General features: G+C 52.1%; 1 protein-coding gene across 17 annotated transcripts in view; it reads right to left on the bottom strand.

Annotated features, from left to right (window-relative positions):
* The window catches only part of PNPLA7 (patatin like domain 7, lysophospholipase), a 66,716-nt gene extending 41,198 nt beyond the window's left edge, over positions 1-25,518 (bottom strand). Inside the window, exons 1-15 of one of the 17 annotated variants that reach the window (XM_025987930.2) lie at positions 24,401-25,518; positions 23,372-23,403; positions 21,833-21,907; positions 21,607-21,694; positions 21,142-21,221; positions 19,430-19,521; positions 19,120-19,260; positions 18,497-18,656; positions 17,817-17,897; positions 10,170-10,298; positions 9,651-9,731; positions 8,786-8,912; positions 8,019-8,162; positions 3,215-3,315; positions 2,985-3,131 (exon numbers count right to left, since the gene is read on the bottom strand). In XM_025987930.2, the coding sequence (XP_025843715.2) occupies positions 2,985-3,131; positions 3,215-3,315; positions 8,019-8,162; positions 8,786-8,912; positions 9,651-9,731; positions 10,170-10,298; positions 17,817-17,897; positions 18,497-18,656; positions 19,120-19,260; positions 19,430-19,521; positions 21,142-21,221; positions 21,607-21,694; positions 21,833-21,907; positions 23,372-23,403; positions 24,401-24,734 (1,812 nt within the window). In that variant the 5' untranslated portion in view covers positions 24,735-25,518. Of the gene's footprint in view, positions 1-2,984; positions 3,132-3,214; positions 3,316-8,018; positions 8,163-8,785; positions 8,913-9,650; positions 9,732-10,169; positions 10,299-17,816; positions 17,898-18,496; positions 18,657-19,119; positions 19,261-19,429; positions 19,522-21,141; positions 21,222-21,606; positions 21,695-21,832; positions 22,048-23,177; positions 23,404-24,224 lie in introns of all 17 variants that reach the window. The other 16 variants (XM_025987931.2, XM_072747995.1, XM_072747996.1 and 13 more) reach the window with 16 other exon arrangements.
* Between the last annotated feature and the right edge of the window lie 125 nt (positions 25,519-25,643).

Here is a 25,643-nt window from a genome sequence, read left to right as displayed (position 1 = left end):
GTTCATTCCAGACAATGGAATGTATTGAGTGCTAAAAAGAAACAAGCTCTCAGGTTATGAGAAGACATGAAGGAACCTTAAATGAGTAACAGCAAGTAAAGGAAGCCAACGTGAAAAGGTGATACAGTGTGTGATTCAACAACATCATGGAAAAGGCAAAACTATGGAGACAGCAGAAGATATGTTGGGAGGATGAACAGGTGGAGCAGAGGATTCTTAAGGTCGTGAACTGCTCTGCATGAAGCTGTCCCTAAGGACACGTGTCACCACGTGTTCGTCCAAGCCCACAGAACATACACCACCGAGAGAGCCTTAAGGTCATGCCAGGGACCTTGATTAGTGTAGGTTCCTCTGCTGTGTTGAACGCACCACCTGGAGGGAGTGTTAGTACCGGGAGAGGCTGCATGTGGCGGGGGCGGGGGCAGGGGGTAAAACAAATCTGCCCATTCTTCTCAATTCTGCTGTGAACCTAAAACTGTTCTAAAAAGTCAAGTCTGTTAAAAAAAATTTAGTAAGTGGAGGGAAAAAAACATTTGTGATATAGCTGATGAGATGCCAAGACTGGCTGAGTGGACCGTGGTGCGAGGCCCTTCCCGCCTGCAGGCTGTGGAGACAATACCATGTTCCACATCACCACTCAGTAGTGGCCACAGATTAAAAAAAAAAAAAAAAAAGGTAGACATTCTAGAACTATAAAATGGAACAGCCAAACTTAGGAACCCAATGCCCAGGTTTAACAGCAGAAAAGATGCTAGAAAGAGAATGTGAACCCCGATAAAAACACGTACATCAAGGGTAAGGACTTACAGGAATATGGAATACACAGAAAAAGGGGTAAGATGTAAAAGATAAGGAGAGTCTCTGAAGGAGAAGAGAGAATGTGCAGAGGCAATATTTGAAGAGAAAATGTTGATATTTTTCTAAAGGAATTCAGAGGCCCAGACTGAAGAATCCCAAAGAGTTTCATGCAAGACAAACGAAAAGAAATCCACACCCAGTTCTGAAAATACAAGAAATCAAAGACAAAGAAAGTATCTTAAAAGCAGCAAGAGAAACGTTATTTTCAAAGGAGGAAAGAGTAGCACAAGACTTTTCGCGGGGGCACTGGGCTGGGGACAGCATGCGGGTGCCCCCCCACCATCCGTCACCCACCACCCTGCTAGCAGGAGGTACTGCTGCAGCCCCCAGGCCCCTCGGGACACAGGACAGAGGCACACTGCCGCTGTGGGCTTGCTTTCCTCCTTCAGAGGCCGTGCTGAGCCACTGGTTCAAAGGACAAAAACTTCTTGAAAAGCACTCTTTCCGATGGTGGGGTGGGGGTGGGGACTGGACAGGAAGGTCCTGTGAGCAGGGTGGGCAGACTCAGGAGCAGACTACATTGCCGTGTGCGGCACAGAAAGCAGTGTGAGAAAACATGACAGAGAACCTGACAGACAAGCTCATGACCCGCAGGGAACGGACTGTCCAGAGAGGATGCTGGGCCGACCGGGAATCTGCAAGCAAGCTATATTTAGTCAGAGTCCATACCTCCAGCTCCTGAAAGCCCAAGAAACAGAAAGCGATGACTTTTAAACAACATAGAAAACATCTTTATGAAGGTGAAGGAACGGTTTCTTAGCCAGGCACAAGCAGCACTGCCCATGAAGGGAAAGACTGGTAGGTCTCCTTCAACCCAAAGAAGAGCTGTCCACCAGAGGTACCATTCAGAAGGCAAAAAGGGCAAATCTCAGAACAGATTCTGTGCAAGACCATGAACAAAGGACTCTTATTTAGAAAATATAAAGAAACCCTTAGAGTCTAAAAGGGAGACAGAAAAATGGGCAGAAGGCACTCTGCCCCACTGCCTCCCAGGAGCGTGGAAGGCACTCAGCCCTACTAGGAATCAAGAAAATGTAATTAGAAAAAAAAATGTAATTAGAACCAAATGCCGTACTCAACATTGTGCCCTTATTTATCTGAAAAGGAAAAGCTTGCGAACCCTGACTGCTGTCATGCCCACAGGGCCACTGGAGTCCCTGATCTGGGCAGGAGGTGACAACCCCCCCTCCCCCGGGACACAGACATCTGCATGCATGTCCCTGCACAGGGTGGACAAGGGATGGACACACATGGCCGTTCCTTAGCTGGCCCAAGACAGACACAGCAGTGATGGAGCCTCTGGGACACAGACACTGAGCAAGGAGCAGTGGGTCCAGAGGACACACAGGATGAGTCATGTACAGAAATGGAAAGTCCACACAGGCGCAAGGCAGTGGTCTTCCCACAGAGGACACACAACGGGTTTGGGGACCCACTAATAATTTGGTGCCTGGCATGGTGGCTCCATGGGCATCCACCCTCTGTGTACAAGGAATGCACCACTCTTCAAGATGTGAGGGGAGGGGATCCCTGGGTGGTTCAGCAGTTTGGGGCTTGCCTTCAGCCCAGGGTGTGATCCTGGAGTCCCAGGATTGAGTCCCGCGTCGACTCCTTGCATGGAGCCTGCTTCTCTCTCTGCCTCTCTCTCTCTCTCTCTCTCTCTCTGTCTATCATGAATAAATGAATAAAATCTTAAAAAAAAAAAGATGTGAGGGGAGAAGGATAAAGAAAAGAGGAGCCTATGATGACGATGGTCAGGAGAGCCATCACTTTCAACCCTTATAAGGCATCCTGGGTGGTTTCCAAAGTGTGCAGAGGGCACAGGACGCACGGCACCCCTGCTGCCACCTGCAAGCACGTGGGGGAGGGCAGGGGCGTGCTGACCAAGGGCCAGGGAGTGGGTCTGCGAGGCCACCAGCACAGGGACACCAACCCCAGCACCCCCAGAGGGAGGTGTGCCTCAGGCAAGGGCCACAGCGGCCCTGACCTGGGACACCATGCCCAAAGGACTAGGTCCTTAGAAGGACAGTCTATGGCAGTCATCACCCATGTGCCCCTCCGGAGAGAGACTGTGCACGTCTCCCCATGCACCCTAGCCACAGGCAGGCAGGAGCGTGGCCACTTACATCCAGCTTCATCAGGGTGAGAAGGTCTTTCTTGGCAGCTCTGAAGATGGCATCTGTCTTCCTGCTGGAGACAGTCTCCTCTGAGTTAGCCTCTGAGTAGTGGAAGACTGCAGAAGGGGCGTCTGCCACCATCACATTCTTCTTGGACTTGAGAGGAGCACAGGCAGCGAGATCAGAGGAAGGGTCCTTACCGAGAGCACAGCCAGAGGGGAGAGGGGCTCCCCGCCTACCTTGCTGGCCATGGTGCTTCCAGGGTGCTCCTCTGCATGGAGCAGGACTCTGGCACGGTCACATGCCATTTTCAGGTCTGAGGTAGCACCTGCTGTGCTCCCTACAAATGGAGGGAAGATTCAGGACACTGCACCAGCCCACCTGGACACATGGACCCATAGGCACCCACTGAGGGCTGGCTGAGCTCTCCCCAAGGCTAAGCAGCACAGCCCTGGGGAGGGAGGACTCAGATCACTGCAGTGCAGGGCCACTGTAATGTCATGGTAAGGCCCATGTAAGGTCCTTCTGTGACCCACAAACAATTTTTATTTTATTTTGTAAATGAAAAAAAAAAAAGGTATTTTTTAAGATTTTATTTGTTTTTTTTAGTTTTATTTATTTATTTATTCCTGAGAGACACAGAGAGAGGCAGACACAGGCAGAGGGAGAAGCAGGTTCCCTGTGGGGAGCCCGATGTGGGACTCAATCCTCGGACCTCAGGATCACGCCCTAAGCCAAAGGCAGACGCTCAACCACTGAGTCACCCAGAGGCCCGTTTAAGAGTTTATTTTTAAGCCATCTCTACACCTAGTGTGGGGCTTGAACTCACAACCCTGAGATCAAGAGTCACATGCTCCATTGGCTGAGCCAGCCAGGAGTCCCCAAACCAACTTTTAATCCTGAGATACTGTGCATTGTATTTACTATAATGTTGTTGTATTACTATAAAATAATAATATTATGTATTTTACTAACATATTATTGTTTTATTATTATCATAAGCTAAAGTGTTATGATACCAATGTCTATTTTAAAAATAAAACCCAGGGATCCCTGGGTGGCTCAGCGGTTTAGCGCCTGCCTTTGGCCCAGGGCGTGATCCTGGAGTTCCGAGATTGAGTCCCGCATCTGGCTCCCGGCATGGAGCCTGCTTTTCCCTCTGCCTGTGTCTCTGCCTCTCTCTCTTTCTCTATGTCTATCATAAATAAATTAAATAAACAAACAAACAAATAAATAAATAAACATTTTTTAAAAATCCTATTAAAAATAAAACCCAACCGGAGCACCTGGGAGGCTCAGTTGGTCAAGGGTCTGACTCTTGGTTTGGGCTCAGGTCGTGATCTCAGGATTGTGAGAGGGCTCAATGCTCAGCACAAAGTCTGCCTGAGATCCTCTCTCTTCCTCTCCCTCCAGCCCTCCCACTTGTGCTCTCTCTCTCTTAAATAAATCTTTAAAAAAAAAAATAGTGTTAAAACCCAACCAAGGGCAGCCCTGGTGGCTCAGCGGTTTAGCACCACCTTCGGCCCAGGGTGGAATCCTGGAGACCCGGGATCGAATCCCACATCAGGTTCCCGGTGCATGGAGCCTGCTTCTCCCTCTGCCTGTGTCTCTGCCTCTCTCTCTCTCTGTGACTATCATAAATAAATAAAAATTAAAAAAATAATAATAATAAAAATAAAAAAAATAATAATAAAAAATTAACAAGACTATATTAAAAAAAAAACCCAACCACACTCCCTGATTAACACAGTAAAGGTTACACAGTCCTACAGAATGCTGTTCTAATCACCAGTTTCCATACATCACATATTACATATAGGCAGTTGTTGAAACTGAAACTGTGGAGGACCTCTGCTCTTTGCAGACACACGTCCTGTAAAAGGCATTATCTGTGCGGACCAGAGGTAGGTGACTGTCCTGCATGTTTGTGGAACTGGATGATCCAGAGTCAGACTTTATTACATGTGGACCACTGTTGCTTTCAGTTATCTGTCAGGTAAGCTGCTTTTATCTGAAAACATTTGCTAAACACATTTAAAAAAATATATGGCAGGAGAGCCATGTGGAAAAAAAAAGCCATGTGGAAAAAAAGTGTATTGTGACCCATACTCACTTTAGACAAAAGACCCAATCCTAGAGAGATAAACATGAAAGGTAAAATGTTAACTCTTACAGGCAGATTTCCTAAATAAGACACAGAATGCATTAACCACACAAAAGAAAAAACTAAATAAACTCTATTAAATTAAAAACTTCCATTCATCAAAAGGCACCACTAAGAGGGTAAAAGGCAAGAGCAGAAAATATCCTCAATACATATATCCCACAGAGGGCCCACGGAGGATCCAAGAATTCCTATTAATCTGTAATTAGATTAACGATGATCTAAGAGGAAAGCAGACAAAGACAGTGCAATGCACTGCCCATGGAGGCAGGAGTTATTGGGGCTCAGGCAGCAACAGGAGGATGGGGTGTGGCCACAGTGCATGGCCAGGGTGAAGTGGGGACATCACAGCGCACAGGTGTGGCCTGTCTGCATCCTAAAGCACAAGCCAAGAGAATGTGAGGGGGACCAAGGACAAGCCGCCAGGATCTAAGTGTACACAGCGACTTGTGCTGGGGGCCACCTACGGGACAGCACAGCCCTCAGAGGATGGGGAAGCACCCGGAAAACCATGCCCAGCACCTCCTGAGCCAACAGCATGCCCTCCGCGACCTGATGGTTCCAATAGGAATACGTCCATGTGTACTCAACAGACAACGCACAAGCAGTGTGCTCACACAATAAATTTACCCCCCAAGGGAGAACAGGCGCGTGTTGCTCACACAACACACGTCAGACGCAAAGTTGAGCAGAAGCAATCAGACTAACTCGGCCCAGCAGCTGGAGCTCAGGGAGGGACAGGAGGCAGAGTCCAACATCACTGCTGGCAGGACCTGGGGTGGCTGGTTTCTGCATTTGGGTGCTGGCCTCACAGCTGAGTTCAGTTTATGAAAAGTCACCAAACAACCCATTTGCAATTTACACCTTCCATACTCATATTATACAACCATAAAAAGCCAATGCTCTATCTAAAGCATTGAAAACAACTTGGTATCAGTGAAGAAATAGGCAAATACCCCAGCAGAAGACAAAAAATGCCTAAAAGGAAATCCAAGTAATGAAACATCCAGAACAGGCAAATCCTGGAGACAGACACAGATCAGTAGTTGCCTGGGGCCAGGGCAGGGGTGATGGCTGATGGGCGTGTGCCGTGTCTCTACTGGCTGACAGAATGTTCTGGGATTATTTTTTTTATTTTTATTTTTTTTTAGATTTTGTATTTATTCATAGAGACAGAGAGAGAGAGAGAGAGGCAGAGACACAGGCAGAGGGAGAAGCAGGCATCATACAGAGAGCCTGATGTGGGATTCAATCCAGGGTTTCCAGGATCACGCCCTGGGCTGCAGGCTGCGCTAAACTGCTGCGCCACTGGGGCTGCCCTGTTCTGGGATTAAATAGTGGTGATCAAGGCACAATTTTGTGACTATACTAATGAATCAGACACTTCAGAAAGGTGAACTTAATGTATGTGCATCATATCTCTGAAAGCTATTACAAAACAAACAAACAAACAAACATGTATATTCAGAAATTTGATGCCAAATGAAGGTGGCACCAAACAAGGCAACAGGGAAATGAAAGATCGTTTTTGTTAATGGTACTGCATAAATTACCACCATACGAAGTGAGAAAAGGCTGAAAAGGCTGAACTTCCGACTTTGAACACAACCAAGTGAGAAGGGCAAACGAAGGAGCCCTCGGTGTGGAAGGGGAACCACACAGCTCAGAGGAGACAGTGTGGATATGCTCAAAGCCCAGTGAACAAGGACAGAACAAGGAGGAAGCGGCCACACACAGACCACAGGTGCACAATGGCCGGTTTTCAGTAAATGAACACCAAGGTTCCTGTTCCACGACAGTCCCCGGGGCTGGGTCTTCTGACAGATGAAGACCAGAAAAAGGTGCCTGAACAATTACAGCAGATGAAGTCTCTATCTAGAGCATAAAGAATTAATGCAAATCAACAAGACAGAGTCAGGAAGCCCCGCAGGAAATGAGCAGAGAATATAAGCAGACAACTTTTATTTATCTATTTATTGAGAGTAAGCTCCATATCCAATGTGGGGCTCAAACTCACAACCTTAGGTCAAGAGCCACACACTCTACTGACTGCCAGCTGAGCATCCCTAAACAGACAATTCTTGAAGAGGGAACCCAAACGGCTCTCAAATACACCAAATGATGAAACTTGCCAGTAACTCACAAAACACAAATGAAAACAAAATTAACTTTCTAACTAATATAAGAAGAAAATCAGAAAATTACAAGGAGGAGCTAGTTTGTATGGGCTGCGGGCTGGACATGAGAATCCCTGGTAGCACCTGTGCTGCCCCAGGATGTGCTGGGAGCCCTTCCAGGCTACAGCACACAGAGGCCATGACCAGGTCCCTGAAGGAAGGTGCCCCAGCTGGCACGGTCAGCTCCTGGAGCTCTGCTTTTGTTTTGTTTTGTTTAGTTTAGTTTAAAAGATTTATTTGAGAGAGAGAGCAGAGTTAGGGGAGTGGGAGAGGGAGAAGCAGACCCCCGCTGAGCAGGACCCAGGATCATGACCTGCGCTGAAGGCAGACACCACCGACTGAGCCCCCAGGCGCCCTGAGAGCTCTGCTCTAATGAAAGCCGACCCTGGCGGCAGCTGAGGGGCCAAAGGGCCTAGAAAATCCATTTGTCAGTTGAAGATGTGACACACTGGTGTGCTGGTGGGCACAGCCTAGCACAGGGGACAAAGGAGAGGCTCCTGCAGCAGCTGGGTACAGCCTCAGGGATGTGGACCCCTGGGGCACAGATGCGAGATAGCAGGAGAACAGGGACCGCGTGGAGGGAAGCCCACAGGGTACTCGGGGCAATAAGATGCTCAGCACCGCACCAAATTGAGCCAGAGTGTGGGCACAGGGTCCTCTGGACTTGTTAGTGTTCCCAGCTCAGGTCACCCACTGCCTTACCTGGTGGAGCAAAAGAGGCCTGGTCACCTGCCTGGGCCTTGCCGAGCTCGTCCAGGATCTCTTCGTGGACAGAAGGCAGTGGGGAGGACTGGCTCCTTTTCAGCAGAGGCCCCGAGGCTGCTGCACGGCCGCCCCCTCGATCTGCTGGAAGGAGACCAGTGGAACGGAAGGCCACTGTGCTCACGATGGTGCACAGACCTCGATACCCACACGCACCTGCCCAGGCCAGTGCCAGCCTTGGACGCAGCCCTGCTCTGCCTCTTAGGTCTCTCTGAACAGACTCACCCCTGCTACCAGCGTCCTCCACTAGGCTGGAGCCTTGCAAGCCCCCTTCTCTGTGACTGTTGTGGTCAAGGTGGCCACCATGCACCTGGCATGACCCTGGCATACTTGAGGGCTCTACTGGCTCCTCAGGAAAAGGAATCCAAAAACAATCTTCCAGGAGGGGCCCTGAGCCACATGGCTTTTGGTTCACTATCAGTCGCCTGCTTGTGAACAAGCAGGTAACTGATCCCACACCTGCTAGCATACTGCACATGACATCATCACTCTGAAGGTGACTTGTAGCCAAGAAACCTCAATGGACAGTTTCTTTCCCCAGATCCAGGATTCTCTCAAGAGCTCAGAGTAGCATGAAGTGAGGAATCTGCTCCAGGATGGCTTTCCCTGGGAGCCCAGTCCTCCCACAGAGATGAGTGTGATGGGAGAAGTAGCTGGGGAGGAAAAGGGGCCTGGCCTCAGGCTGGAGGCCAGTTCAGGGGCAGTACCTGGGTCGCACGATTCCTGGGGCCACAGGGGCCTCTCCAGACGATCCTCGGAGCTGCAGCAGGCCTGCCGCTTGGCCTTTCCAGCAGCCATGCTGGCCACAGACAGCAGGTGGACAGCCTGGCTCTCCTGGGGTGTGAGAAAGATGCAGGCACTCTAGGGGCACCCCTTGGCTAATACTCCCAGCAGCCACACTTGGGGGAACAAGAGGATTGGTGACCCGCAAAGATACCAGCTGTATGCTTAAGGTCCCAAAAGCCCAGCTTGCTTTATCCTGGCAATTCCATCAAGTTTAAATGGTGGTCAGCACTGTCAGAAAGCTTAATACTCTTCAATAAGATGAAAAGTAAAGTAGAAAACAAAAGGATATGCCTTAAAATACTAGTAAAAGATGATAAAACCAAAACCCATTAAAGTAGGGAGAAGACAGACATGCAACACTGACTCCAGTAATGAGTGGTCAGTATCCAGGGCCTCTCCAACCAGGGCCCACAAGGGTCTCATCTCCTGCTCACAGCAGCTCTGGCTCTCACAGCCACAAGCTCAACCCCACCAGCCAGACTGCCGGCAGGAGGGACCCCAGGGGACAGGAGGTGACCACCTCCACTGCCAGGTGAGCAACAGGAAAGGGGCAGGCAGGCTCACGGAGCAAGGGGACCCAAGGGACCACATTCAGGCCAACCCCAGGCTCTCCTTGAACAGGCATCAGAGAAGTCTCATTCCCCAAATCTCAGACAGGACAGGTTCTCAGCTCCCGACTCATCCATAAGCATCGGCTAAAAGGCAGAGCAGAGAACACAGCCCCACACACCCCTCTCTGGGCCCAGTGTCACGGTGATGTGGATGGGGGTGAGAGGCCGCACTTACCGGGTTAAAGAGCTCTGTGGTCAGGCCCAAGTAGTTGTGCAGAGCCAGAAAGGTGACCCTCTGCAGCCGCACCATGATGATCTGGTGGGGAACAGCCAGTTTTGCGGGCCGGGCCTCCTCCAGGCACCCCAGCCCCATCACGACCCTCGCAGGAACGAAGCCCCAGGTCTGACAACTCACCACAGTCCCCCGAGATGTCAGCCTTAGGGGCATAAGGAAACTGCATCACTGTGTAAATTTTTGGTAAATCTAAGATCACTTCAAATACAGAAACTTAATCATAGAAAAGGAACTCTTTGGGGGGCTCCTGGGGGTTCTGGAGACCTCTCTGAGATCATGAATATTCACTTTTACTGTAAAATACACATCACAAAACCTTCTAAACCCACCTTAGTCCTTCCTCACCCACCAGGATGTGCCTTCCTGGGCATGTGACACTCAGTACTGACACAGCGGCATGTGAGAAATGCTTGGTACGCCAGGCCCTGGGCCAGAGGGGCTACTGCAGGAGTGACCTACCTGTACCACCCTCACCAGGGTTTCAGGATACTTCTCAAAAACTCCTTGGAAAGCCACTGCTGGGAGCCGGAGGACAGTGGAAGGGACGGCAGCACGGGCAGACACAGTTTTGTATGGAGCGGTGTGGCCCTGCAAGGACAGCAGCGTCAATTGGCTCCAGGGCCCTGACTCAGAAGGATGCAGCAGCAGCATGTGGAAGTACCCACAGGTACTGGGCACCGGGCTCCACGCATGGAGCACCTCCTGGGAGCCCACTGGGAGCCAGAGAGAAGAGCCCGCATTTCCAGCCAGGGCATTGCCCTCTGTTGCTGCCACCCTATCCTCCAGCAACCACCATAACCAGCCTTCATCCCTCCTCCTCATGGCTTTGCCTTTGTCAAAACATCAAATGAGTGGAATCACACACACCCAGCTCCCCTCCCTGAGATGCCAGCTTGAGGCCTGATGTGCTCCTCACATACCAGCAGTTGCGCTCTTGATGGTGCACAATGAGGCTGTTTCCTTGGCTCAGCAGTTCAAGGGCATCTGGGTTGTTTCCAGTTTGGGGCAATTATAAATAAAGCTGTCGGAGCACCTGGGTGGCAGTGACCCATCTGCCTTCAGCTCAGGTCATGATCCCAGGGTCCTGGGATTAAGCCCTGCATCGGGGTCCCTGCTCAGTGGAGAGTCTGCTTTTCCCCCTCCCTCTGCCTGCTGCTCCCCCTGCTTTTGTGCTTTCTCTGTGTCAGATAAATAAATAAAATCTTTATAAAAATAAAATAAAATAAACTCATAGATGTTCACATTTATTGCACAGCTCTGGGCTATACCGTATATACATCTTCAGTATTCAGGAAACTCCCATGCTGTTTCTACACCCCTCTTCCCCCACCCCGGCCATGGAGGAATTTCAGTAGCCCACACACAGACCACGTCTGTACCGCCAGGGCTGAGTGGTGAGGAAGTGGCTGGTCGTGGCCCCCAGTTCCTGGGGGCAGCCTCTCAATGTGTTAGGAATGTCTGTGTTTGCAGGGGGAGCCCTGGCAGTCTCAGGATGGGGCTGGCCACACATGGAAGTCCGCCCACGGAGGGGGAGCTGGGGTATTCCCGACCCCGTGACCAGGCCCTATGTGTCGGGAACCTGAGCATGCATCTCTCAAGATGCTCTGAGTAAGCTCCAGGACTCTGCTATATTTCTTCCCTTTTCTGCTCATTTCACATCCTTTATAAAAAGACAACTGTTCCTGGGAGACCACAACTACCCCGCGACAAGGAGGAGTAGAGTGGCAGCCTGCCAGCTGTCGAAGGACAGGAATCACAGACCAGCTGCAGGGTCCTGTCCCTTCTGGAGGCCACAGGTTCCAGCGCACCCCCCCACACACAGCTTACGCCCCACGCGGCCACTCCGTAGAGAGTGAGCACCCCTCCTGTGGGTGCACAGAGGAAGACGGCCTGTCTGGGATGTGACCTCACCCAGCCTCCCACTCACAAGCAAGTCAGACCACTGGGAGATCCCAGGAGGGCCCGGGAGGACCAGCCCCATAGACCCCATCAGATGGCAATTCTCATCTCTGTCCAAGAATCAGAGAGAAAAGCATGTGTATATGTGTGTGTGTGTGGGGGGGGGTAAGTAGAAAAGGGAATGAAAGTGTACCCACTGTTGCTAAAAATGGCTCGTGGGCTACTTATTTCCAAACAGAAAAACAACATGCTCGACCTCACCTAAAATAAAAAAAACTGAGCCACAGAGAGAGGCTGAGCTGCTGAGAGTGTGCACAGGGCCCAGGTGCAGACCTGCAGGAACCCCCATGTTTGCATGTATCTAAAAACCTTCTAAGCAGCAGAGGTGCAGATGCCTGAAGCAGGACAGTTGTGCACACAGGGGGCTGATGTTAATGACCTGCGGAAGAGCCACACGCAGCAGAAGGCCGCATGGGGTTGGGAGTTGCGTGTTGGAGGGCACGTCAATCTTCTGGGGAAAGGAGAGGGGTGCTGGAGGCCAGGTTCACTGCTAGCTGGCTCTGCCATAGCCACATGACCTGGGCAACAGCTTCCTTGGCTGCTTACGAACTACTGTGCATTTCCGTATCTCTGAGACATGTCACAACATTTGTAAAGAGTAAAGTAATAAGGGAAAGGGGTTTGGGGTAAGGTGGCCAGAACAGACAGTTTCAGTTATAACATCAAGACGGGAAGAACCGGGGATGCAACGAGCCAGGCGACACATGGGGACGCTGTGGAGAGCTGGTGCTGGGAGCTCAGCATATCCCCTTTACTTTCATCTCTGGGCAATGGTGGTGCTGCCTAGATCTGTTGTGTGACCACTTCACAGCAGGTGTAAATCAGAGTACCTGCTATACACCTCTCAGTGATGTGGGCTAATTATTTAGTAAAATGGAAAAAAAGTAAAAGAATCAAAATTGCCTAGGTATCCAAAGACTATATCGCTACTTCAGTTGGAAAGGACAGTAATAAAGATGACCTCCCATGAGAGATGGTGGTTTGAAGGGGAGGTCTTCATGGCATGTCCACTTATCTCTGCTCTGTTACAAAGATACAAACCTCCAAGAATCAAGACAAAAGCTGAGAGCAGACTAGATGCATCAATGATGGAAACTGGTGAAAAGTACATGACAGACTGGCAGCTAATGGAGCTGTTGTCTTTAGGAGCAGAGAGGCAAGATGTGAAACCCACCCTCACGGGAGGGCCTGAGCCTCCTCCCCGCCCTGAAGCTCGCCACTGGGGTTCTGCAGATGGTGAAGCAAACGGCTCAGAGCATAGGATCTTCAGCATAGCCGAGGGCTCATGCCTGGGCAGGAGGACAGCGTCCATCTACCTGGATGGGGCAGCCCCACGCTCCCTCCCTGATTCCAAGCCAATTCCACTCTGGCAGGACACTGCAGATGCCTCTCTGAGATTCAGCTTTAGAGAAAACACCTGTAGATGCCACTCTGTGGGCCCCCTGTTGCCTTCCTGCAATGAGCCTTGGGGCAAACCTGAGCACACCAGGGCTCACCCATATACCCAGCACTCAAATGAGGTACAGAACATTTTCAGCAGCCCAGACTGCTGTATGCCGCTGCTGAGCCTGATACATCTACTCCTGACAGGTAACGCTCAGCCACCAGAGTGGGCCAACTTCAGCCCAAGGGCCAAATCTTACCTACTGCCTGTTTTTGTAAATAAATCTTTATTGGACACAGGGACAGCCAAGCTGAACAGTTATAGCAGAGGCTGTGTGGCCTGCCTGGCCCTCTCATGCGCTGACCACTGCTCTGCCTTCACATGTCATTCTCGCCTATGGGAGGCTCCTGTCCTGCTCTTTCTCTGACTGGCCACTCTGGTTCCACATGTGGGGCTCAGACTCCTGCCTACCTAGGCAGGTCAACATGGATGGCACTCCACACAAACGAGCTGCTGGGAAAGATTGAAGCCAAAGTAAACAGAGAAGAGAGACCCAAAAGAGAGAGAGAAAACACAGAGAGTAAAAGAAAACCTTATCTTACTGCATCCATGAAAAATAATAAGATATTATTTAAAAAATTGGGGGGCAGGGAAGAGCTCCTAAAATAAAAAACATGGTGGCTAAAATAAAAAAACACAAGAAACAATGTGTTTGTGAGGGTGTGGAGAAAATTTAAACTAGAATCACCACATGACTCCAGTAATTCCACTGCTGGGTATTTACCCACAGAATATGACAACACTAGTTAAAAAAAAAAAAAAAATATATATATATATATATATATATATATGCAAAATGTATATGTGTATACACACACATATGTGTACATATATAGCACCCCTATGTTTACAGCAGCATCATTTACAATAGTTAAGATATGGAAGCAACTCAAGTGCCTGCTGACTGATAAATGGATAAAGAAAATCGGTGTGGTAGGTGTATATACATATACGTATGTGTACGTGTACGTATTTGTGTGTGTGTGTGTATATGATGAAATATTACCCATAAAAAAGAATGAAATCTTTCAATTTGCAATGATGTGGATGGATCTAGAGTTTTGGTTTTTTTTTTCTTTTTGAGAGAGAGTACACTTGAATGGCAGGGGAGGTACAGAGGGGAAGAGGGAATCTCAAGCAGGCTCCACACTCAGTGCAGAGCCTGATGTCAGGTTTGATTTCATAACCCTGAGATCAGACCTGAGCTGAAACCAAGAGTTGGGTGCTTAACAGACTAAACCAGCCAGGTGCCCCTAGAGAGTATTATGCTAAATAAAATAAGTCAGAGAAAGACAAATACAAGGACTACAGCTCAGAGGTAGAACATCTGACTGCAGAGAAAGATAAATACCATACGATTTCACTCACATGTGGAATTTTAGAAACAAAACAAATGAGCAAAGGAGAAAGAGAAGCCAAGAAACAGACTGTTAACTATACACATTGATGGTAACCAGAGGGGAGGATGGGTGAAATAGGTGATGGGGATGAAAGAGTGCACTTGTGATAAGCAATGGGTGACATACGAAAGTGCTGAGCCACTATATTATACTCCTGAAACTACACTAACCATGAGCTAACTACACTGTGAGTTAAACTGAATTTTTAATTCAATTTAAAAATAAAAAAGTAAGGGATACCTGGGTGGCTCAGCGGTTGAGTGTCTGCCTTTGGCTCAGGGTGTGATCCTGGATTCCTGGGACAGAGACCCACATCGGGCTCCATGCAGGGAGCCTGCTTCTCCCTCTGCCTGTGTCTCTGCCTCTCTCTCTGTGTCTCTCATGAATAAATAAAATCTTTTAAAAAACTAAGTAGAATAGGGCAGCCCAGGTGGTTCAGTGGCTTAGCGCCACCTTCAGTCCCGGGTGTGGTCCTGGAGACCCGGGATCGAGTCCCACGTCAGGCTCCCTGCATGGAATGGAGCCTGCTTCTCCCTCTGCCTGTGTCTGTGCCTTTCTCTCTCTCTCTCTCTCTCTCTCTCTCTGCGTCTCATGAATAAATAAATAAGATTTTTAAAAATAAATAAAAACTAAATAGAATAAAAATAAAAAAGTAAAATAAAATACGTGGTGACAAAAATGAGAAACTCAGTAGGAGGTTTGGAAAACGAAGTGGAAGAAATCTCCTAGAAAGTATAACAGAAAGGTAAAGGTAGCACAGAATAAAGACAATTCTGGATTTGTAAGGTTCCAGAACTCTATCTCCCTCATACCCTTCTTAGAAAGCAGACAGCAACTGCTCCACCAACACGAGCAAGCTGGCCAAGGGAGTGGAGGTGAGGGCCCCACAGAGACAGAAGGAAAGGACCCAGATGAGGAGCGGGAACCCCAGAGGATCGGGAGCCAGCCCAGGGAGGTCAGGCTGGACAAGAAGATGGGGGCTTGGGGGCTTCTCCCCAACTCACAGGGCATTGGAGCAGGGCACCAGACCATGACTACACAAAAAACGAAGCAACCCAAAAACCAAGGCAGCTGTTAACTCCAGGAAAAACAAGAAAGGAACCTCATTGAGGCAATCAACCCTGCATGAGTGTGGCTTTGCTTGGGTGGGAGGAGTGGGGAGGCCCGTAGAGCAATCAGGAAAGCCTGCCCTCATTTCCAGGCTAACTAGCCCACACGAATCTAAGACGGGAGGATTACAAAAGAGCAAGGGAAGCACATTGCACAAAAAAACCTAGAAGAGATGGAAGTGGCTTTTCTAGGGAAGGGCAGTGGAACAGAGAACTGTGATTCACAAAACACCAAAACTGTGCTTAGAATTTGTCTATGTTACTTGGATAGAATTAATTCTTTTTAATGACAGACACAAATGTCTGATTAGGCAAAAATGATGTCCTTCCAGATGATTAGTTAATCACAATACAGAATTATTTTCTCTGAAACATTGCTGTTTTCTTACCCACCCCAGGAGGAAGCTGCCCCGGGAGAAGGACAGGGATGCAGCAGGCTGGGGAGGCCCTGCTCACAGCACCCATCTCCTGGGGCTGCAAGATGTGGTGCCCAAGCCCAAAATTATAATGAGACCAGGAATCACTGCAGACAATAAATACCAAGAAGGGCCTCCACCAAAGCTATAGTTTGCTTAACACTTGCCAAGGTTGAGGGAGGGTACAGAGCTGCATAACTCTAATTTATCTCCATGTAAACAATCTGTCTATACCTCCTGGGCTTCTCAGACTCACAGTGCACCTTACAGATTCTGACCCACACCAGCCAGAGTCCTATGGAGCCACATGGGGGCATGCCTGCACATCTGGGTGCCCTCTCCCAGCTCAATGCTCCAGGAAAAGGCTGCCACCAGGCCATGCACTGGCCTTTCAAGGTGGGTCAGCCTTGCTCAGAGGAGGTGGTATTCCTCTCAGCGCCAGCCAAGCATCTTGTGAATACACACCAGGTCCTGGGAGCAGAGCAAGATGCCAGAGTTCTATCCATACCTCTACCCCAGGCCCTAACACACCTCAAAGCATGTCTGTATCAGCCTAATAGGGATGGGGGAACACCATGGACACCCCCAAAGTCTCTGGAGTTTGTCATCCATGTGCACAAGAACTCAGGGCTAGATCAAAGGACACTCACCAAAGGCCCCACCCATCATGAGTGTCACACAAGTACCCAGGCTTCTACCCCCACATGGATACATCCTTGTCAAGGTCTGCTAAACTGCTCTGGAGACCACTCTGTGCAATGTCCATCTGGGGGAAACTGAGGTACAAGTTGCCTTGATGTACAGCTAAAACTCAAAGCAGGAAGTATAACCTCAAAGGTAAAGTGACAATCAAATGCACCTTTTGAGCTACACAGGTGTGTACATAATCAAAACTCAGGTAGGGGGCAGCCCCGGTGGCGCAGTGGTTTAGCGCTGCCTGCAGCCCAGGGTGTGATCCTGGAGACCCGGGATCGAGTCCCACATCAGGCTCCCTGCATGGTGCCTGCTTCTCCCTCTGCCTGTGTCTCTGCCTTTCTCTCTCTAGCTGTGTCTCTATGAATAAATAAATAAAATCTTAAAAAAAAAAAACTCAGGTAGGACACACTTAACATCTTGTTTCATTGTACAGAAATTTTACTCAGAAAAAAAAGAAAATTAGATGTTAAATTCTAGTTAACGAGAAGGGAATGGTTGTGCTGAGCCGAGACTTTTTGCAGCTGGTGATGCACACACAGTTGACTTTACTATTCTGCCTACTTTTGCAAATGTTTGAGATGCTCCATGACAGTAAGTTTAAAAATCACAAGATGATGTGAGATGTTATTTTGTAATTGGCTGGACTGGCAAAGGTCAAACATGAGACGAATGCCTGGATGGTGGGTGAGGACACAGGCAGGGTGGGGGGCGGTACACCCTACATCTGGGAAGTCTCTGCCAGTCAAATACATAAAATGACATGCACACAAAACCATCCACTGCAACAATCAACAGCAGAAGATTGAGAATGAGAGATACCATGAGCACAGAAGATCCAGGGCAAGGTCCCCCCCTAGGAAGTGTTTTCACTCTATGATGTTTGTCCCCTTTGAATCTTGGGCCACACGCATGTGTCATTCAGTCCAAAAATTAATCACTTAAAAGACAGCCAGAACGCATCAGCAGATGCCCAGCTCCTCTCAAACACAGTTAACATGGCTCCCAAACACCCCCTTGACCCATGGGGAATCCCTCCCATCCTAGGCCAGCCCCTGGCCACTGAGTGCACCCGGGGGACTCACAGTGATGACATCCAGGATGCTGAGAAGACTATGGACGCTGTCTCCGGCCAGAACCTCTTTGACTGCCACCTCACTGCCATCCTGCTCAGGAAGCAGAGCAGAGTCGTCCACTGATGGGAGGCTCAGCCCTCCCACAGGCCAGCTGGGCCACCCAACCACTGTTGCCTGTCCTGAGAGCTGACATCGGGTCACTACGCTGAAACTTGCACAAAAGGCAGGGGTGTGACCACTGGGGGTATTCCAAGGAGATGGAAGAGGCACCTTAAAAGGCTTGAACAGGTCAAATGCCACCAGACCCCCTAAACAGTGGGCACCGCCCATGTGTGAGGGAGAGGGAATGCACCAACAGCAAAGGGCATACACACTGTGTGCCAATGCTTTCGACATCAAAGTGTGCCTTTTTCCCCAAAGAATCGAAATGTAAAATTTTATACTAATTTTTCAATAGAAAACTTTAAAACATCTTTCAAATGGCAGACATGTAAGTAAAAACACAACAAGGATGCCTGGCTGGCTCTGTCGGCAGAACGTGCAACTCTTGATATCAGGGTCATGAATTCGAGCCCCATGATCAGTGTAGAGCTTACTTAGCAAGGCAACCAACCAACCACAACAGACCCATACCCTCTACCATGCTCTGCACTCCGAGCCCACTGACACATGTGGCCAGGCTCTCTTACCGCGTCCTGGATGCAGACTTCAAGGCGCCCATCCTGCACCACGTAGATGCTGGTATCTGGCTCTCCTGGCTGGAAGACATGTTCCCCTTCCAGTAGCTGCACAAAGACCATGTGTTTGCAAAGTTCCAGGAACAGTGGCTTCTCAAAGTGGCCCAGGACCCTGCAAGAACCACAGCACATGTGGGAGATCTTCCAGGAAGGAGAGGAGGAGGTCGATGGAGACACAGCCACTGCCGCCGGCACTGCGGACCAGATCCACAGAGTGGGAGGTCATGGACATGCAGACCCTGCAGCACTAGCCACCTGAGTCACTGTCAGGACAGAAGCTGAATCCGGGAATTTTCATGAACTGTTCTCCCATCAGCTCAAAGAACCCTTGAGCCATGACTGTGACTCTGAACCAGAGGTGTACACAAAACCTGGGATGGCAAAGCCAGGTGAGAAAGAGGAATGGGGTTTCCAGGCATAGGTGGAAGGGAGCCCAGGCTTGTAGCTTCCATCTCACCACACACTTCCTGTACCTGCCCGGGGTTTCCTTCTCAAGATGCAAGTGCTGACAAGCAAACAATACAATAGGACATAGCACTGATGGCCCCAGGCCTCCAACACAGCTTCCGTCTTACCGCACATTTTTCAGCATGTACAGAACTTCTGACGGCAGGTGAGAATTCTTCACATCAAACTCCGTGAGGTCAGCCTCCAGCAGGGACGGTGGTGGTTCCTTTGGCTGCAGGGTTGGGTATTCCTTTTTGAAACGCAGAATCCTGCAAAGCAGATTCGTGCACCTGGCGCCCAAAGGTGGTCGAAGCAGCTGGTGTGAGCACTATAAACCCAGAGATGGGGAAGCCAGGGGCCATGGTGGTAGGCAGGCTCCCCAGTGCCCTCCAGGGAGGGCAGCCAGGGCACATGTGGTCTGAAGGACATTTCCAGTACCTCTTGGCCAGAGACAGCATCTTGGTCCTCTTCCTCACCCGCTGCCGGGGGGCAGCCGTGCTCCCCACAAGCGTGTGGGGCAGCGTGGTCACCTGCAGGGTGAAGGGAGAGGCCGAGTCCTGACCCCATGACCTAATGGACCCAGACTCAGCCTCGGGGGTCAGCCGCAGCCCTCAGGACCTGCCCTGTGGGCTGCCTGCGTGACATCAGTTCCCGGGCTCTGGTCCTGCTGGCCCTGTCTGCCCCAGACATGGGGAGCCATCCCTGGTACCATGGACAGTGGAGCACCTCGTGGCCATATCCCCAAACAGCCAGCGCTCTCAGAGCGCTGCATCCTCAGGCCTATGTTCTCTCTGTCTGCAGGGCAGATGCTTAGCCTCTCCTATCATGATGGCACAGCAGCCCCTTTCCACAGGCTTTTTATTTTTTATTTTTTTAAAGATTTTATTTATTTATTCATAGAGATGCAGAGAGGTGAGGGGGGGGGGGCAGAGACACAGCACAGGGAGAAGCAGGCTCCATGCAGAGAGCCTGACGTGGGACTCGATCCAGGGCCTCCAGATCACGCCCTGGGCTGCAGGCAGCGCTAAACCACTGCGCCACCGGGGCTGCTCCACAGGCTTTTAAAAGCTGGCTCTGGGCCTCCAGGGTGGCCAGCTGGTTGTGAGATCGAGCCCTGTGTCCAGCTATGTGTTCATCGCGGAGCCTTCTTGGGATTCTCTTTCCTTCTCCCTGCCCCTCCTGCTCATGCATACATCTTTTCTCAAATAAATAATGTTAAAAAAAAAAAAAAAGGCCGACCCCATCCTATCCTGTTGCCCTGTTGCCTAGAATCCAAGTCCCTGCATGATCATCCTGGGTCTGGAAAGCTCTTTGCCCCTTCTCCCCATTGAGACCAGCTCATCTACCCTGTGGTGGTGAGAGTGCAGAGTCCCTGGTTCCTGGCTGTCAGCAAGCCCCTCAGGCAGCCACTGCCCCCTGCGCCCCGCTCAGTGCCTGTCCCGTGGTGTCAGTTGCAGGTGTGTGGTCCCAAGTCCTGCTTCCCTTCAGGTGACCTGGCACCATAGGACCACACTCCCATCCTCCTTAACCCAGGCCTGGCAACTGCACATTCTTCAGCAGGACCACGGGTTGATGACTGGGGTCAGCCCACGTGGCTCTCCGCACAAGGCTGGGAGGAGGCAGCATTCAGGCTTGAGGCCCACACCACAGCCCCTGTCAGTGGTACCAGGGGGCCTCCATGTCACAGCCTGATGCTGAGAAGAATGGGAGGCCCACACAAGGATTCACATGCCTTCTCCTGTGGCATTTCAAATTTGCTATGGAGAACATGAATTAGTTGTTTATCCAGAGAAACATGATAAGTAGCGGCTACTCTAAAAAGCCAGCAGTTATTTCAAGTACAGTAAGGGTCGCATCCCCCCTGCCCTCAGGGAGTCGGAGTGGGCCAGGGGGACCAGAAAGGGCTGGACCAGGCCACCAATCCTCCACGTGGGTTGACAAGTGAGGCCTCCCAGCTTCCAAATCTTGGCAGGACCCCCAGTTTCAGCACTGAAGCCAGGACCCTCTAGGCCCCAGGATATTCCCCAAACGGCCTTCTGTCCTTGCTCTCGTTGCTAGCTAAAACACACATGCCTTTAACAGCCCAGATAGCTGGGAACCCCACCCCAAGGGAGCCTATAGGACTGGGGCCTGCAGCACAGGTTACTAACCTTCCTCATGATCTTCCGGCCATAAAACATCACTTTGTCTCTCTTCCGGAACCTGTACTGAGGAGTGGGCTGTACCTGTCCTGCAAGGGGAGCAGAGGGGCCTCCTGAGCCGCGGCGGGGACATGGGGACGATGGGCCATACCAGGCGGCAGTCAGGGCACACACACCAAGCCTGTCCTGCCCCTGCTACAGCGCGTGGTGTGGGGGAAAGGCCCATAGCCTCTTGGCCCGAGCCAGCCCAGGGTGGTTCACGGGGAGCAGGACTCACACATCTCTTCTCACCAAGTCTTGCTCAGAAATGTAAGCCAAGAAAACTGGGAACATACACAAATTCCGTGGGCCCAGGGTCCCCAGCACAGGCCTGAGGCCTGCTCCCAGAAGCTCAAAACACGGGCAAGTCCCCCCTACCTCCCCCACCCTCCCAAGCCCTTGTCCTTCCCTTTAAAGCTGGAGCAAGATACTCACGGAATCTGTTAACCCTTCTGTGCACAAAAAAGATGGTGATGCCAACGAGGGCCAGGGCTAGGAGTGCTCCAATCACAATCCCCAGCAGCTGAGCAAGGACAGACAGAGCGTCCATCAGCAAGGCCGCCACAGAGCCCCTCTCCACCCTGCAAGGTCTGGGACAAGCCAGGATCCAGCCCCCCCGCCCGGCCCCAACCCTTCAGCAGGAAGCACTGGAGACAGTTACCATGGTGGACTGTGAATGCTGCTCTGTCAGCGACAGTCCCCAGGACTGCAGGGTGGTGCTCAGACAGAAGGCATCCTGAGGAGAACACCGTGGTCAGGAAGCGCCACACAGGGGTGGCCCTGGCTTCCCAGGCAGAAGGAAGAGAGCCACTGGTTCAGGAGTTAGCAGCCCCCCAAGAAGTGATCTTCCAGGGTGCTGAGCTCCTCTGAGCACGCCTGTCCAGGAGACACAGAGAAGAATCCGTCCCCCCAGCCACCACGGGATGGGGGCAGTTGGGCAGGGCCGGCAGCTGTGCTGTGTCACCACAAATGCCCTTGGCATCCTTATTGCCTGTGAGTCCCAACCCTTCAGCTCTCCAGTCCCTCAGATGCAAGTCTGCAGGAGCAAGTTTGGCTGGCCACGGGTCAGCAAGACTGTATGCTGCTGGTCACAGGGTACGTGGAAGCCTAGGCCCAGCAAGGCTGAGAAACAAGGAGCCATCTGGATTTTGAGAACCCTGAATACCAGCTCACAGGTTCCATGCCTGCTCCCCGACCACCTCCCAGGGAAGGAGTTAATGGGTCTTCAGAAGCCCAGACCCACGGAAGGGAGGAAGAGAAGAAAGTGAGTGCAGGGTGATGAGTGGGCATATGGCTGGGGCCACCCATATGGGGGATGCTGGCTGAGTCCTCAACCAGAGGAAGATGAAAATGAGCAAGAAAAACCAGCCAAACAAGCAGCCACCCTGCATTCTTCCTGGTATCCACACACCTCCCCCCAAGCAGCCAGAACACGATGGGGCAGGGGCACCTGTTAATCCTTTCAACCAACACAAGCACCAAGGACTAAAGTAGCTTGTCTGATCCCTCAGAGAGAGAGAGCACCAGACACCAATGAAATGGAAGGGCATTCAGAAAAAGGTCTCAAAAGCAGAATGCTACCACGAGACAGGATAAGTAAGTGGCCCAGAAAAGCTGGCCTTTGAAGTTGGTCCAGCAGGCAAATGGAAGCAGTGGGAGCTTTGCTGCAGAGCTGAGGCATCCAGCCTCTCCTGACCTAATGGTGTGGCACCACTGTCAACGTGACAGCACTCACAGCCTGCCCCTCACTCAGGTGTGTCCCTTGGAGCTCAGCCACCACCTCGAGGACAAGCAAGGATGTTGGAGGAAAGGGTCACCCAGGTGGCCCATAACCTAGTTATACAATCTCCTATGGTTGAGCATCAGGCTTTTTATGGTTGTTTTAATGCATTTACTTTTCTGCTTTAGGAATAAAGGCCTTTGTGATGTGGCTACAGATGTTCCAGTGACAAAGGACTCAGAGTCAAAACAAACAGGAGTCCTCAGGGGAAGCAGTGGGAACTGACCTCAGGGGAGGCAACGGCAGGGTCTCGACTCTGACAAGTGGACAGAAGGGCCCAGGCTGCCACTTCCATTCCACAGACTTCAAGAAGCTGCCCACAGAACAAATGCAGAAAGGACCCTTTGTCCTGGTGCACAAGTGCCCCTAACTGGGAATTGTTAGGCTCTGATTCATCTCTGGGACCCTCCAGCCCCATACCTCTGGGCTGGCATCCTCCTCTTGCGTCATGGCTAAAAATGAAACAAAACAAAACAAAAAACAGTCAAGGAGAAAAGAAAGGGGTTCAAAGGACGCCAAGTGTTCCCCTAACTCTCGCTCTTGGGGCAGAGCAACGCCTGCAGCCTTCTCCCCTGGGTTCCCTCTCTTGTTAAATTATGTTTGCACCGAAAGAAAACCCGTGATGGAAAGCTGTTTCTCCACCAAGAGAAGCACCAGAGCCGCTTCCCCCTCTGTAGACAGCTCCGTGGCTGCCCGGGAACCCACAACTGCAGGTCAAGGGCGAGTGCCACAGGGAGGAAGCTGCGGGGGGGGGGGGGGGGGGGGGGGGAGGAGGTCGGGGCTGCAGGGGGGGAGGGGTCGGGAGAGGGGGCAGCTATGCCATAGCCTCTGGCCACAGGGAGGAGGGGGGGTGCTGCAGGGGGGCCGGGGGCGGGAGCTGTGCTGAAGCCTCGACAGCCTCCAGCCTGCGGCAGGGGTTCCTCCCCAGTGTGGCGGGGCCCTCGGGGTGGGCGTGCCGGGTCCCGAGGGGGACGACCTGGGGAGGGGTCCACGGGGAAGAGCCAGGTCTCCCAGGACCTTTAGGGAAGCAGCGGCGAGAGGGCCCGCCCAAGGCCAAGGGCGCCCAAGGCCCAGGGCGTCCCAGGGAAGGTCTCGTGCCCCTTGCCGCCTCACAGAGCCTCCCTAAGCCCTGCGGGACAGAGGGGCCGCGAGCCCGGGCAGCGGCGGGCGGGTAGGCATCGGGGCCATGCCGGTGGAGGGGGCCACTGCAGGGGGTCCTCGGGGCTGGGGGACACGGGGGCTGGTGTCTGGGCGGGGGGCGTGGTTAACGTACGGGCGGCCGAGAGGACACGGATCCGCCTCCCACCTGCACCTCCCTCCACGCAGCGCCGGCCGTGAAGCCTGTGGGGCAGGGCGCGTCCTGCACGGCTTGGGGGTGCCGCGGGCTACCCTTCCTCACAGGGCCAGGCCCCGGGCGTGGCCATCGGGGGGCGCTCTGCGGCGACTCACCGGGACCGCGCGCTCCCGACGCCCGCGCTCCCGTCACTGCCTCCACCGCCCGGCCGGCGCCGCGCCTCCCGGTGCATTGGCTGGGGCCCGGAGGTCCCGCCCCCTCACAGGGCCGAGGCTGTGCATTGGACGCAGCCAGCCAATCGGAGCTGCTCTTGCTGCTGCGCGGAAGCCGCGCGGGCCGCCGGAAGCCGCCAAGGGCGCCGGAAGCGCAAGGCGGGGCGGCTGGCGGCCGCGCACGTGAGCGGCTCGGGACAGCGGTTCCCTGGGCGCGGCTCAGCATGGGCCTCCTGAGCGAGGCGGCTCGCTGCCTGGTGCGGGGCGCCGACCGCATGAGCCGGTGGACCAGCAAGCGGGGCCCGCGCACCTTCTACAAGGGCCGCGGCGCCAAGGGCACCGGCGTCCATGGCCGCGACGGGAAGTTCGTGCAGGTCAAGGAGATGGTCCCGGAGCTGGTGGTGCCCGAGCTGACCGGCTTCCGGCTCAAGCCGTACGTGAACTACCGCGTCCCGGCGGGCACAGACCAGCCCCTGACGGCCAAGCAGCTGTTCCGGGAGGCGGTGGCACCTGCCATCGAGAAGGACTTCAGGGACGGCGCCTTCGACCCACAGCAGCTGGAAAAGTACGGCTTCGAGCCCACCCAGGAAGGCAAGCTCTTCCAGCTGTACCCCAAGAACTTCCCGCGCTAGGGGTCCCCGGGGCTGACCCCGGCGGGATGGAAGCGTGCAGCAGGGCTGGCCCGGGGACCTGGAAGCCGTCGTTCCCCGCCCACAGCGTCTGCGGCACAGGGAAGGCGGTTCACACCCCACCGTCCATCACCCAGAGTCAAAGAAGCGAGCATATTCATGGGGTCAAAAGCAACGGCTCTGGCGGGCGCACCTCCAGTAATCTAGCCTCTTTCCCCTTGGGCCTCACCCATTCAGTGCAGAGTCCCTCGGGCCTCTTGTGTTCTGCCCAACATTTCATTGATCCTTGTGTTAAATACCTTCAACCCTACAGACGGGTCCAAATTCTTCTACTGAAATAAATGCATTAGCTAGGAATCCATATTTTAGCAGAGTAATTTCTTACATGTTCTGACATATTTTCATTAGAAATAAAGCAAAAAAAAAAAAAAAAAAAGTGTTTTCTGGGGCACCAGGTAGCTCCCTGGGTGAAACATCTGCCTTCAGCTCAGGCCATGATTCTGCCTCCAGATTTCCTGCTAGGAGCCTGCTTCTCCCACTGTACCTCCACCCCTGCC

This window comes from Vulpes vulpes, chromosome 2 (assembly GCF_048418805.1).
Source record: "Vulpes vulpes isolate BD-2025 chromosome 2, VulVul3, whole genome shotgun sequence".
Classification (NCBI taxonomy): Eukaryota; Metazoa; Chordata; class Mammalia; order Carnivora; family Canidae; genus Vulpes; species Vulpes vulpes.
The sequence above is the reverse complement of the archived record's forward strand: the minus strand, read 5'-3'. Positions and strand labels throughout refer to the sequence as shown.